General features: G+C 40.5%; 1 protein-coding gene and 1 pseudogene across 5 annotated transcripts in view; both read left to right on the forward strand.

The window, feature by feature from the left end:
- The window catches only part of LOC117881609 (protocadherin gamma-A4-like), a 388535-nt gene that overhangs the window by 39383 nt on the left and 333848 nt on the right, over positions 1–15304 (forward strand). The window contains exon 1 of one of the 5 annotated variants that reach the window (XM_034779070.1): positions 12373–14995. The exons of the other annotated variants lie outside the window; for them this stretch is intronic. Within the exon in view, the coding sequence (XP_034634961.1) occupies positions 12578–14995 (2418 nt within the window). The 5' untranslated portion in view covers positions 12373–12577. Of the gene's footprint in view, positions 1–12372; positions 14996–15304 lie in introns of those variants that run through there. 5 annotated transcript variants of the gene reach the window in all.
- LOC117881611 lies at positions 335–4780 on the forward strand (annotated as a pseudogene).

The following is a 15304-nucleotide window of genomic DNA, read 5'->3' on the forward strand; positions in this document are numbered from 1 at the left end:
TCAGTGTTCTTTTACTCCTCTTGCTAAGTACAGCTAATAAATGTGATATCTCTGAGATAAGGGAACGGAAGGGCAGGATTTTCACATAACATAAGAACATAAGAATGGCCATACTAGGTCAGACCAAAGGTCCATCCAGCTCAGTATCCTATCTACCGACAGTGACCTATGCCAGGTGTCCCAGAGGGAGTGAACCTAACAGATAATGATCCAGTGATCTCTCTCCTGCCATCCATCTCCACCCTCTGACAAACAGAGACTAGGGACACCATTCCTTACCAATCCTGGCTAATAGCCATTAAAGGACTTAACTTCCAAGAATTTATCTCTCTCTCTTTTCAACCCTGTTATAGTCCTAGCTTTCACAACCTCCTCAGGCAGGGAGTTCCACATACACTCATAAACAGGCGTTAGTAAAACAGCACAAATACTGTTATTTGTGGAAAATATACTCCTAGTTTTATTCTTTCTTACTTTTAAAAGATCAGCGGTAACTGAAGTGTGCAAAGACATTTTGCAATGACAATTTATCTTTTCTGTTTTATATTATATTATATTTATTTATTGATTGATTGATTGATAGATAGATATCTATGCATTTTTCATTCCTGAAAGAAAGCTTTTTTCTCCATCCAGAATTTATACAAGGATTGTATCCATTTAATTACTTTTATTAATTGCGTTATTACTTTTTCTGAACCTCAAAGGAGGAAAATAATTTGGAAGAATATTTTGAAACGGGAAGAATCCCTTTTTAAAGCCGCTTGTAGTGCTATTGGCCAAGGCGACGCGAAACAGAACTGTGTGTCCTGTAAACCCAGCCGTTCAGCCAGACAGTATCAGTCAGAGACGCCGGAGAGCAGACACCGGGGCATTACTTTGTGAGGAATGACGGACTGAACTATGTTTAGCGCGTTTTGAAGGGGCATTATAGCTTTACGTGTAAAGGGATATACAATAAAATCTATTTTCCCGCATTCTGCAATATTTTCGTCTGGGAAATAAGGGGACTTCCTGACAGGAGTTTTGTGAGACGAATGGCGACTACAAACCTGAAAATCGCATTAATAAGGCAAGTTCTGTGTTTCTGTGTTTTTATCTCTGCACCTTATGTTCTCTCTGAAACGATTCGCTATTCTGTACCTGAAGAGATTGAAAATGGGTCCATTGTAGCTAATATTGCAAAAGATCTGGGGCTGGATTTGAGAAAACTGTCTGCTCGTGGGGCCGGATTGTTTCAGAAGACAGCAAGCAGCGCTTTCAATTTGAACGCAGTACAGGGGCTTTGTTAATTTAAGACCGAATAGATCGCGAGGAGATTTGTAGGAAAATTGTCATGTACACTGTACATTTTCAATTATTACTGGAAAATCCATTGCAATTATTTCGATCTGAAGTGGAAATTTATGATATCAATGACCATTCTCCAGTTTTCTCTGAGGACAAATTAATTTTCAAGATCCCGGAAACAATTGATTCTGGATCTCGTTTTCCACTAGAGGGCGCTGAGGATTTTGATCTGGGAAGTAACAACCTTCAGAATTATACTATCGTTCCTCCTAATGAATATATTAACGTATATTTTCGGGATGAAAATGACGGTGATAAATACTTAGAGCGAGTATTGGAAAAATCATTGGACAGAGAGGGGCCGCCTGAGATCAGTTTTATTCTCACTGGTATAGATGATGGAACTCCCCCCAGATCCGGTACAACACAAATTCACATCATGGTTCTGAATGTAAATTATAATGCTCCTATCTTTACTCGGGAGTTGTACAAACTTAAGATTTTGGAAAACAGCCCAGAAGTCTCTATGTTTGTCACGGTCATTGCAACTGATTTAGATAAAGGACTTAATGGGGAGATAGCTTATTCATTCAGTCAAAATGCGGGGAAGAGCCATTCAGCATTCAAAATAATCCCTCTGAGTGGTGAAATACTAATAGTAAAACCTCTGGATTTTGAATGTATTGAGAAATACGAGATTGGCGTTCGAGCCACAGATGGCGGAGGTCTGTCTGCACTCTGCAAAGTTCTTGTAGAAGTTTTGGATGTGAATGACAATCCCCCTGAAGTGACAATAAATTCGCTCATGAGCCTCATACCAGAAAACTCATCTCCTGAGACAGTGGTGCCCTTTTCAGCATTAAGGATCTCGACTCCGGGGGAAATGGAAGATCATCTTGTTCTATTAAAGATCAACTGCCTTTTGCTCTAAAACCAGCTTTTAAGAATTATCATGAACCGGTGACAGAAAAACCTCTGGACAGAGAGAAAGATTCTCAGTATGTTATAACCATCACTGCTACAGACTCAGGGTCCGCCTCGTTTACTACCACTGAAGCCATTACGGTGCAAATATTGGACATCAATGACAATGCCCCTCTGTTTAATCAGGTATTTTACACCGTGTATGTGCATGAGCATAATAATCCAATTGCATTAATTGGCACCGTAACTGCTGTTGATCGGGATTTAGGACAGAATGCCAACGTGAAATATTCTATATTGCCTGCTCGGAAAGCTGATCAGTCCTTAAATTCCTACATATCTATTAATTCTGAAAACGGAAATATATATGTTCTACGGCCATTGGACTACGAGCTTATAACAAATATCGATGTCCTAGTACAAGCTTCAGACTTTGGCTCTCCTCCATTAAGCACAAATGTCACAGTTCATGTAATCATTATTGACGAAAATGACAATTCTCCAGCTCTTCTGCCTCAGTTGACTTGGCTCCCAGAACAGCGGAGGCAGGCTATCTTGTAACTAAGGTGGTGGCTGTAGATGGAGATTCTGGTCAGAATTCTTGGCTTTCCTACCAACTCTTCAGGTCAACTGATCCTGGTCTATTCATGGTGGGGCTTCAAAATGGGGAAATAAGATTCATCAAGCCAATAACTGAGCGAGACTCCTTCAGGCAGAAACTCATCATCCTTGTTAGCGACAATGGACGACCGCCTCTTTCCACTACGCCGGTGTTGAATATCCTTCTGGACCGGTGGAGGGATTCTCTGCCGCACATATGCCACTCACTGACTCGGCTCAGGAGGAGGAAAACGGCAGTATATTAACTATGTATTTAGCAATTTCATTGGCTTTAATTTCATTTCTCTTCCTGGTTGCGCTAATGATACTCATAGTTAAGTTATGTAACAAAAACAATTTGAGGAGAATTACATGTCAACCTCTGGTATGATTTATGGAGGTTGTAACCTTCTGAGTAACTTGGTTGATGTAAATGTTACGGGAACTCTGTCCCACGCTTATCGTTATGAAGTCTGTTTAACAACTGGTTCGGGTAACAGCGAATTCAAGTTTCTGAAACCGCTCATTCCCAGCTCAGCACTGTAATATAGAAGGGACTGTTGAGAGAAGCGGATTTTAAGAATATTCTTAATCCCAATAAGGAGGTGGGCTCAGAAAACCAGATAAACATACGTTGATATTATTTTTCATTATTTTTCTTTAGATCTTGCTATATGTGTTTATGAAATGGGTTGATGTTTTTCACACAAAATGATACTGAATGATACAGGAATGTAGTCTCATTTGACACTGTATAAGAGGTTAAAGGAACTACATGCCCGACTAAGAGAAACAGAATTTGGTCCGTAAGGATGATTAAGATGACTTGTTGGGTTTTTGTTTGTTTGAAACTTCTGGAAAGTGTCTATGCCACGTAACACAATATTTATCTTTTATGCTTAGCAAAGCCAAGGGTTAATTACAAAGCAAGGTGTACTGGACTGTTTATTTGGATAAATACTTTTCTGATTCCTTTATAACATTTCTGAATATCTTTGTAGAATTAACAGGGTTCCACAACCCTTCTCCTTCATAAACTTCGCTTAGTTAAATTTAGCAATCACATCGAACTTAATAAAATTTAGTTGTACACAATGTGACAGTCCTATACCTTCAGACAATGGTGATATACTAAATTAAACGTAGTTTTCAGACTGCTTCCAGATGCTAAAGGGAAGAGATTCCCACTTCTTTTGACAGAGTGATTCACATTGTTTTACTAATTCAGTAACAACTTCAGTATGATATTTTGTTGTCACAGAAAATAAATGTTAGAAAAAATAGTTTTAATACAACCAGTGTAGTACTATATGAATATTCCACCATCATCATACAATTTAGTGAACAATGAACTACTTTTTCAGATTTTTTTCGATACATACACTATAATCTTTTATACTTGTGCATGCAGATAGTGGCGCTGCTTGCTGTCGCATGTTTTGTCTTGTTAGCAATTTATCGGATGATCCGATGACATATATGTTCTATATCTGTATACGTTGCTTTAACAATTTTAAAGAAAAAAGTGTGATACGGTAATGGGCAAATCCGTGACAGCCGTATACTACAGTACGGTATTTCAACTCATAATTGGAAGCGGCAGTTGTCTTTGAGCAATAAATAAAACGAGAATTAAATTTTACACAGGAAAAGTGTTGTTGGGATGAGATTTCTCTGATGAGGAGATTAAGAAATTAGAACAAGAACTCTACCTCTTGGTATTATCTTCCGAGTGTCTCCTTGAGTAATAAAGAAATCTTCTCTCAAATTATTTAACCGTTTGTAATGCTGCCTCCATTGACTCTAGAGCCTGAGTACCAACCTCAAGGACGATTGTTAGGAACCAGGGCACAAACCTCAAATTGGATGTGAGTTCAGATTTCACCAACAAATCATCAAGTGTAAACGCCTCAGGCACTATAAACTGGTCATCAGGAAGTTTAGACTTGAAATTAGACCAAGGTTTCTAACCATCAGAGGAGTGAAGTTCTGGAATAGCCTTCCAAGGGGAGCAGAGGAGGCAGAAGACATATCTGGCTTCAAGACTAAGCTTGATAAGTTTATGGAAGGGATGGTATGATGGGATAGCCTAATTTTGGCAATTAATTGATATTTGACCTATTAGCGGTAAATATGCCCAATATCCTGTGATGGGATGTTAGATGGGGTGGGATCTGAGTTACTACAGAGAATTCTTTCCTGGGTGTCTGGCTGGTGAGTCTTGCCCACATGCTGATTGCCATATTTGGGGTCAGGAAGGAATTTTCCTCCAGGGCAGATTGGCAGAGGCCCTGGCTTTTTTTTTTTTTTTTTGCCTTCTTCTGCAATGTGGGGCACGGGTCACTTGCTGAAGGATTCTCTGCACCTTGAAGTCTTTAAACCACAAGTTGAGGACTTCAATAGCTCAGACATAGTTCAGGGTTCTACTGAAGTGGCGTGGATACTTGGGTGCAGATTGTGTGCTCCCTCCACCCCCTGAGTGCCACCCTAGTGGAAGCCGAAGCTGCGAGGCGGGGAGCCTGCCTCCGGCAGAAAGGAAGTGACCCAAATCCAATTAATTCTGGCTATCTCCAACTATTCTATAGTCTCCAGCAGACGAAGATTAAAGTAAGAGGGAGGGCAGGAGAGGGTGAACAGAGTGTCCCTGGCTTGGGTAAGCAGCTCTCCCCTACAACTGTCCCTCGTTCTTGGCTGGTGATAGGAACCTGATTCGATCTATGTGATTAATTGCTAGGGTACCATGCTTAGCTTGCACAAGTTTAATATTCCCAAGTAGCTCTATCCTGAGCCTGGATTGCTCTAGAGAAGAGAATCAGGTAGCCATAACAGGCCCCTTGACTGATCACGGCTCTGCTGCTCCCAGCGGAAGCTGGATAGCAGAGAATCTGCCCCTTAAAACGGTGAAAGCTACTTAAAACATATGATAAAACATAATCTGTTATACGACAACATTTTAATTTGTTTCCAAGGCTGGGACATTAGCATTTCTCTAAAAGAGAGAGAGATCTGGAAGAGTATTCTGGGAATGTGCATCAAAATAAGCAACATTTAAACGTTCTGCTTCTATAATTTACTTACTGATTAAGATGGAGCATTTCAAACTTGATTAGGATAAACCTAGAAATCTGAGTTCATATTTGCCAGTAATACGTAAATAAATCTGTTTTTCCTTTCTACATAAAATAATAATAATAATCAGGGAAAACCCGCTCCTTTTATACAATATTTCTATTTTTTCTGTGTGGTGCCTTCAGATCAGTAGGTTCATTCGAGTACTGAAAAGGGGGAATGAGGCTGAAGGGAAAAGAAGCTGCTATGAGGGGAAATGGAGAGCCAAATCCTGTTCCTAATGAAACAAGTCTTTGTGTACTATTGCCAAATTCTAGTCGCATTCCAAATATCTGGAATTTGTTAATCCTTGAATATCTGTATTTCTCTTCAGCAAAGTGTCAGTAGGGAGGTATCCTCACAATATAATTAAAATTGCATTTTGGTCGCTGTACGTATGCTGTCAAAGAGATAAAACTGTATTACATGATTTATAGATATTGGCACAAATACTAAAAATATTAATACAACGCACTTATTCAATTGTAATCAGTTCTTTTTCAAGGAAAATGCGATTGGATTTAATGGAATTTAATTGAGCCGAGGACTGAGCAAAATTTAGCAAAAATGGAGTGAGAACCTCTGGATTTGGCCCAGTTATTATATTTCATGAGTTTTCTGTTTTTATCCTAAAGATGGCACTTTGAGACTATATACTTCTGCACACGACGAAAATGTCCATATTTTCTCTTTTCATTTTCATCTATTTATTTATTTAAATACCATTTTGTGTCACTTTTCAAGACTTCCTCCCATGAGTTCATAATTAAAGAGCGGTATTTCTAAATATTTCAGAATATTTGTTGTACAGATATTTCCATTGCACTCCTAATTACATTATTCTGCGAAAATCCATCTAAAGTATTATGTAATAACTTTTAGCTTTATTGAAAACAAATTAATATAAATCACGAAAAATATATAAAAATGAACACTCTCCTTAAAAATAATTGCAGCTTCCAGTACTTCGCAATTGATGCTGTGTGCGGCGCTGTTCTCCCGTTAAGGAGACAAATGAAAATCCAGTTCAAGCAACTCTTTCCCCTTATACACACCGCACAAGCAGAGATAGATCAACCACACATAAGTGTTTGGTTATGAAAAGGGAATATTGGGACTGTATTTTGCCTTTGAGTTATTTTTACATTTTTCCAAACTTCTTGTGAGGTATGCATTAAATAATAAACATAATCTCGATTACTACAGTATTCGCCTAAACAGAAGTCAGAGGCATCTTCACTCCTATGGCAGACAAAGTGTCTGGAATTGCAAAGGGCGAGTTCTGCTTTATTTTCTTATTATTACAATTCTGGAAACAGTTTCTGGGAAGATTCGCTGTTAGATTCTTGAAGAAATTCAGAAAGACTCTTTCGTGGGAAATATTGAAAAGGATCTGGCGTTGGATATAAAGGCTGAGGACACGGTGAAGTGAACAATGAGCTGAAGGTTATTAGTGATCTAGGTTATTAGTGATAAAGAGTCCAGCTTCCAGAGAGACAAATGTTGTTAGGAATCAATGAGCTCAGGACTCCGGGGACGCGCTTTTTTCTACACAATGCGCAGGATCGGGAGGTGGGATCCAACTCCCTACAGAGCTGCAATATACATTTCAATCTGGATGTAAGGACACACGCTGGTGGCGCGAAGTATTCCGAACCAGTTTTGGAGAAATCTCTGGACCAAGACGAGGAGCAAAGTCTTCACCATCTCACAGTTGCAGGTCAGGTACAGCTCCGATCTAGGTTATTGTTCTAGATGCAAACGACAATCAGCCTGTGTTTAATCAGTCCGTATATAAAACATATGTGATGGAAAACATGCAAGAAGGAACCTTGGTAATTAGACTTTTGGAGACTCACAAAGACGAGGGAGCGAATAGTGTGTTTAAACTACTTCTTCGGGGAAGTATCTGAGGGAATGCACAGGATTTTATACTGTATTTCCACCACGGGAGAAGTAAGAAATATTGGAATATGGATTATGAGGAAGCTCCGCTGTATAAAACAGAGGTAGAAGCTAAGGCAAGTCGCGGGCGAGGAATTATTGCAAAGTAATTATATATGCTATTGAGGAAAATTATGTCACTGCAACGTCTGAAGCGTTCTCTCTCTTTACCTCTGTCTCAGAAGATATTTCAACAGATTCAGTAATCGCTATTTTTAATATAAACAATAAAGATTCAGGGAGAAATGTGACTAGAAGGAGAATGCCAGTCACTCCTAAATTGTTGATAGTGGCTTTCATGAAATTCCTAATACGTCTACCTCTCCATTAACTCAGAAACTCTGTTTCTACACTCTGCGCTCCTTCAATTACGAACACTTCTGGAAGATTCGGTTCCAGTGCAGGCTCAATATGGAGGTACCCCATCTCTCAGCAGTAATGTCTCCGTCACTGTTTCTATATTGGACAATACTGCGGGAACTGTGTACCCTTCCATTTCCACTGTTGGCTCCACCTGATTAGAATTGGCCCCTCTTTTCTCCGAGCCGGGTTACCTGGTCACTAAGGTGGTGGCGGTGGATGCAGACTCCGGGCAGAACGCCTGGCTCTTCTACCAGCTGCTAAAGGCTACAGAGCCGGGGCTCTTCTCTGTGGGACTCCACAGCCGCGAGATCAGGACGGCGCGCTTAAGCAAAGTCTACGGTGGTTTTAGTGAAGGACAAGGGGCAGCCCGCTCTTTCTGCCACGGCCACTGTCACGGTGGCAGTCATAGATTCATAGAGTTTAAGGCTAGACGGGACCATCAGATCACCTAGTCTGAACTCCCATACATAAAATCATAGAATCATAGAAGATTAGGGTTGGAAGAGACCTCAGGAGGTCATCTAGTCCCATCCCCTGCTCAAAGCAGGACCAACACCAACTAAATCATCCAGCCAGTGCTTTGTCAAGCCAGGCCTTAAAAACCTCTAAGGAAGGATATTCCACCACCTCCATAGGTAACCCATTCCAGTGCTTCACTACCCTCCTACCTAAACCTCCCCCACTGCAACTTGAGACCATTACTCCTTGTTCTGTCATCTGGTACCACTGAGAACAGCCAAGCTCCATCCTCTTTGGAACCTCCCTTCAGGTAGTTGAAGGCTGCTATCAAATCCCCCCTCATTCTTCTCTTCTGCAGACTAAATAACCCCAGTTCCCTCAGCCTCTCCTCCTAAGTCATGTGCGCCAGCCCCCTCATTCTTTTAGTTGTCCTTCGCTGGACTCTCTCCAATTTGTCCACATCCCTTCTGTAGTGGGGGGGTGGGGCGGGGAGGAGAGACCAAAACTGGACGCAATACTCCAGGTGTGGCCTCACCAGTGCTGAATAGAATGGAATAATCACTTCCCTCGATCTGCTGGCAATGCTCCTACTGATACAGCCCAATATGCCATTGGCCTTCTTGGCAACAAGGGCACAAGGCTGACTCATATCCAGCTTCTCATCCACTGTAATCCCCTGGTCCTTTTCTGCAGAACTGCTGCTTAGCCAGTTGGTCCCCAGCCTGTAGCAGTGCATGGGATTCTTCCTTCCCAAGTGCAAGACTCTGCACTTGTCCTTGTTGAACCTCATCAGATTTCTTTGGGCCCAATCCTCTAATTTGTCTACCTCACCGCCACCCACACCACTCCATACCCACACTCTAAATCCAACTGAAAGTAAACTGAAGCTCACTGGAGACAAGACTATTATGTGCCACAGGCAGAGACTAGGAGGGACTGAGGTGCACCAGTGCCTGAGGCCCTGCAGTGGTGGAGAAATGATTCTGGCAGGAGACCTGAACCCACATGCTGCAGAGGAAGGAAAACAAAAAACAAAAGAAACCAACCACCAAGGTCACTGCCACTCTGACCTGTGAGAGATCAGTTAAACCCCGAGTACATATTTCAGCAAGAACCAGCTAACCAAGGACCTAAGAGAGAGTAAATGCTTGGTGACATCTCAGAGCCCTGGCCCTCCTCCTCTAATGTCCCATCTCCAGCTGTGACCATCTCTGATGCTTTAGAGGAAGGAGAGAGAGAGAGAGCGCAGGCCTTTGTGTGTGTGTGTGGGGGGGGGGGAAGATCCCTCCCTGACCCCTGCAGTTGGTGGTCTGAAACCCTGAATCATGAGCTTTTAGGAACATAAGACATAAACAGAAAGTGAGTCCCTCGGATGTTGAGCCCTGTCCACTACCATCACAAGCAATACCATCATACAGCTGCACTTATAAATTTGCTTAGCTCTTAAAACTAATTTAAGTTGTTTGCCCTCACTGATAACATCCTCAAAATCCTCCCCGATTTAAGCAGCTTTTCAGCTCCTGTAGACACCTAGTCCAATGTCACCTCCTATTTGGAGATGTGATGGCGTCTGTTTCCTGCTTTTTCTTTATAATAGTGCTACTGGTCCTCAGACTCTGCAGGTGGAGGAACTCTCGTCTATTTGACTCCTCCAGTGTAACTTTTAGTGGAGTTCCCGTGTCCCAGTACATGGTATAGAGGGAGTCAGAGCTTTTCTTCACACTAATTACGATCCTGATGAGTGGCGAATTTAAAATGGCTCGGTTTGGTTTGGCCGAAGCAAGTAGCTCAAACGATTCCCTAAAAAAACTCCAAGAAAATGATCAAACGGATTCAAACAAGTCTGAGAAAAGTTTGAAGAAATCTAACGAAGAACATTTAATTAATCGGATTAGTCCCTCGCTTGTGTATATTTTGTGCTAATGACGATTTAGAGTGTATTTTGTTATTTATGTTTACGTATTATATGGAAATTAAATATGAAAATTTTAGACCTATGCACATACATTTACATCTTGTAACATTAGTAATTTTAAATGTTTTGTGATTAGCCAATGTTTTCTTTCTACTTTCAGATGAGTTTGGGTTTATTTCTGTACATCATGCAATCTAGTTTTAAGCAATTGAGGTTAATTAAAAAGTGTATTTATTGATTAACAAACTCTTCCTTTGACCTTTCTTTAATTTCTTGGTGACACCTCTCCCATTATCTAATTTATTCAAATTAATTTATTAATCTGTAGGCACATTTTAAGAAGTGAAATACTTCTACTACTTCAAAATGTTACTGTCAAACATTGTGAAGTATGATAAATGACAGTATTTAAAGAATAATAATGCCCAATATAATGCTGAAGTGCATTTGTAAGATCTATATTCAAAAGACGGTAATGGAAGTAATGCTTTTACAAATGTATGTAATTATAACGAAGCATCTTTTCCATTCTAAAACACAAGAGTGTTTCCACTGTATTGAAAAATCTGTATTCCCTCAAAATATGGGCTCATATGTGAAATGACATTACAGAGACAAATTCATTCACCGATGCAATTTATTTTAGCTCAAGAGTTCTAGGAGATTAATTAAATTGTCATTGGTATGGCCTAGTAAATAGAGCACTGGACTTGTACTGGGGTTTACTCTCAGCTTTGCCCCGGGCCAGCTGGGTGACCTTGGGCAAATAACTTCATCTCTGTGTGCCTCAATATCCTCTTCTGTAAAGTGGGAATAATTATACTAAACCCATCTGTAAAGTGCTCTGAAATCTACTTATTATATATATTATATATGTATATTATGTATATTTTAATATTGTGTCTGTTGTTGTTTTTTTGATGTGTAGTATCCCAACAATCTCATGCTAAAATATGTCCACATTAGTCTATGTAATTTATGGAAGAAATCCTCTTTTCTTATTTCTGGCTATTAATATGTGAACTTCTGTAGGCATTCTATTGTTGGAAGGGTTTTTAACACAAAATTCAATTTAAGGGATTTATACTTCACATTTTAATAGATATCATGTAGATGGTAATTTTATTAAGAAGTGACATATATGTCAGCAAAAAGCATTATGTATATCATATTTCATTATACACGTTCCCCTCTCACACTGAGATTTGATGTCTTTCTAAAAGATATATCCTGATTCAGTCATAATCAGACTGCAGAGTGTTCCATTATATTGTAGAGAATTATTTATATATATATAAATAATATATATATAAATAATTTAATATAATATATTATATTAAAATATATTATAATAAAATAATATAAATATATAAATAATTCTCTACAATATAATGGAACACTCTGCAGTCTGATTATGACTGAATCAGGATATATCTTTTAGAAAGACATCAAATCTCAGTGTGAGAGGGGAACGTGTATAATGAAATATGATATACATAATGCTTTTTGCTGACATATATGTCACTTCTTAATAAAATATATATATATAAAATATATATAAAATATATATATACATAACAGTTCATATAGCATAATATAATAATACGTTTAATTACATATCTAGCGCTTTAAAATGACTGAACAATTGAAATGTCAGTATTAAAAAACAAAACAAACCGTTCACAGTGGAGTATTCTGCAGTCATTGATATAGACTCTGAGTGTCGCTGTTCGCTAACGATGCACAGACAGTCTAATACGAGATCGAGCAAACCCATTTAACAGCAAACAAAGACAGAGAAGCCGCAGGATTCAAGGTCTGAATAGAAACAGAGGACCTTGTTATTGAATCTAGCCTTTACATAGGATGCCGTAATGAAGATTTGGTCCGAGACAACAGCATACAAATTCCTGATTCCTAATCACTGCAGACATCGGTAAGAGAACTGGAAGGCAGCCCTTCATCCTCTTTGAAATGGCGGACACACAGAGCAGACAGGATTGCAAAAGGCGGGTCTTGTGTTGCTGTATCTTGTCAGTCACCGTTTGGGAGACAGTTTCGGGACAGATTCGCTATTCGATTCCCGAGGAAATGGAGATAGGAGCCTTCGTAGGGAACATCGTAAAGGACCTGGGACTGGATCTAAAGGAGCTCTCAGACCGCGGAGTCAGCCTTGTTGCCAGAGGTAGGACACAATATTTTGGTTTGAATTTGAAAAACGGCCATTTATTTGTCAACGAAAGGATGGACAGAGAGCAGATCTGTGGTCATATTGAAAAATGTGTGTTAAATGTTGAGGTTCTTGCGGAAAATCCAGTGAAGCTTTACAGAGGGGAAGTGGAAATAAAGGATATAAATGATAACTCACCCAGTTTCCCAGAAAATGAAAGCGTGTTAGAAATCAGTGAGAATACTGTAAGAGGTACACGTTTCCCATTAGAAAAAGCTCATGACCCTGATGTAGGACTGAATTCTCTACAAAATTACAAATGTAGCCAAGACAGCTATTTTATCCTGAATGTAGAAACCGGAGATGACGGTGTAAAATACCCGGAATTAATATTGGAGACATCTTTGGATCGAGAACATCAAGCAGTTCATAATTTGATCCTCACCGCCACTGACGGTGGGGATCCTGTAAAATCAGGATCATCAATAATCCGTATTATAGTGTTGGATGGAAACGACAATGCCCCAGAATTTACGCAATCGGTGTATAAAGTGAGTGTAAAGGAAGACATTCCTGTGGGGAGTGTGGTGCTCAGGGTAACAGCCTCGGACAGGGATGAAGGCATAAACGCACAGATCAAATATTCGTTTCTCAAAATCTCAGAAAGGTTTGACAAAAAATTTAAATTGGATTCTGAAACTGGGGACATCCAAGTAACAGCAAAGCTTGATTTTGAAGAGTTAGCATTTTATGAACTCGACATACAAGCGAGGGACGAAGGCGGGCTATCAGCCCACTGCAAAGTTCTGATAGAGATTGCTGACATTAATAATCATATCCCTGGGATCACCGTCACATCTTCTTTCAGCCCCATTGCCGAAGATTCCCTCTTAGGTGCAGTAATTGCTATTCTTAATGTGCATGATCGAGATTCTGGGGAGAATGGTGAGGTCACGTGTACTATAATTCCAGAAAGCCTCCCATTCAAACTAGAGAGGTCATTTGATAATTTTTACACTGTGGTGACTGATAGAGCTTTGGACAGGGAGCAAGTCTCCGAATACAATATCACTGTTATAGCCACAGACCGAGGGATTCCTCCTCTCAGCTCAAACAAAACTGTCTTTATAGAAGTTTTGGATAAAAATGACAACCGGCCTGTCTTCGATCAAAAATATTACACGGCTTATATCCCAGAAAATAGCACCCCAGGTTTTTCTGTATTTCATATGAAGGCAAATGATGTGGACTGGAAGGAGAACGCCAGAGTCACTTACTCCATTATTGAAGGAGACAGAAGCGAAGTTCCTTTGTCCTCCTACATCTCCATTAACTCCGAGACTGGGGCTCTCTACGCTCTACGCTCCTTCGATTACGAACAGTTCCGGGAGATTCGATTCCAAGTGCAGGCTCAGGATGGGGGTTCCCCACCTCTCAGCAGTAATGTCTCCGTCACTCTCTTTATCCTGGATCAGAATGACAACAGCCCGCACATCTTACACCCCTCCTTTCCCACCGATGGCTCCACGGGAGTGGAGTTGGCCCCTCGCTCCTCCGAGCCGGGTTACCTGGTCACTAAGGTGGTGGCGGTGGATGCAGACTCCGGACAGAACGCCTGGCTCTCCTACCAGCTGCTGAAGGCTACAGAGCCGGGGCTCTTCTCTGTGGGACTCCACAGCGGCGAGATCAGGACAGCGCGCTACTTTCTCGACAAAGATGCGCTCAAGCAAAGTCTGGTGGTTTTAGTGAAGGACAACGGGCAGCCCCCTCTCTCTGCCACGGCCACTGTCACGGTGGTGGTGGCTGACAGCATCCCCGAAATCCTCTCCGATTTAAGCAGCCTCTCAGCTCCTACAGACCCCCAGTCCAGCCTCACCTTGTATTTGGTGATCGCCGTGGCTTCCGTTTCCTGCTTGTTCTTGACCTTTATCATAGTGTTACTGGCCTTGAGGCTCCGCCGGTGGAGAAACTCGCAGCTGTTTGACTCCTCGAGTGTGACTTTCAGTGGAGTTCCCGTCTCGCAGTTTGTGGGGATCGATGGAGTCAGAGCTTTTCTTCACACTTCTGCTCAGGAGGCTGTCCTATCTAAGAACTGTGGATTCTTCTTTCAAGAGGGAAGTGCTTCAAACACTCTTACGGGTATTAATCCTACTGTTAACAAGGAGACTGAATCGTTTGATGAAGAAACAAGTACCAGAAATGCTCTCGACATCTTCTTGGAGGTGAGTGTACTCGGCTGAATTCGATATTTCTTTGATCTCTGAGTAAAACACTTCAATTGATATATTACCATTATTTCTTGTAGTCTTTTTGTCTAATCGTATTTGTAATGATATTTTAAAAGGAAGAAAGAGCGTTTTATTGAGTGCACATGTTAAAAATAAGTTTATGAAAACAAAGATGTCAAATCAAATTCTGTTTACAGAAAAATGTGGCTTAATATTTAAAAATGGAGGAGGGTTGGATTGATTGACTCTCAGAGAAAAAATGATAAAACAATTAGTGGCCATTTCTTCCATGTGACATATTTT

Source organism: Trachemys scripta, chromosome 8, assembly GCF_013100865.1.
Source record: "Trachemys scripta elegans isolate TJP31775 chromosome 8, CAS_Tse_1.0, whole genome shotgun sequence".
Lineage (NCBI taxonomy): Eukaryota > Metazoa > Chordata > Testudines > Emydidae > Trachemys > Trachemys scripta.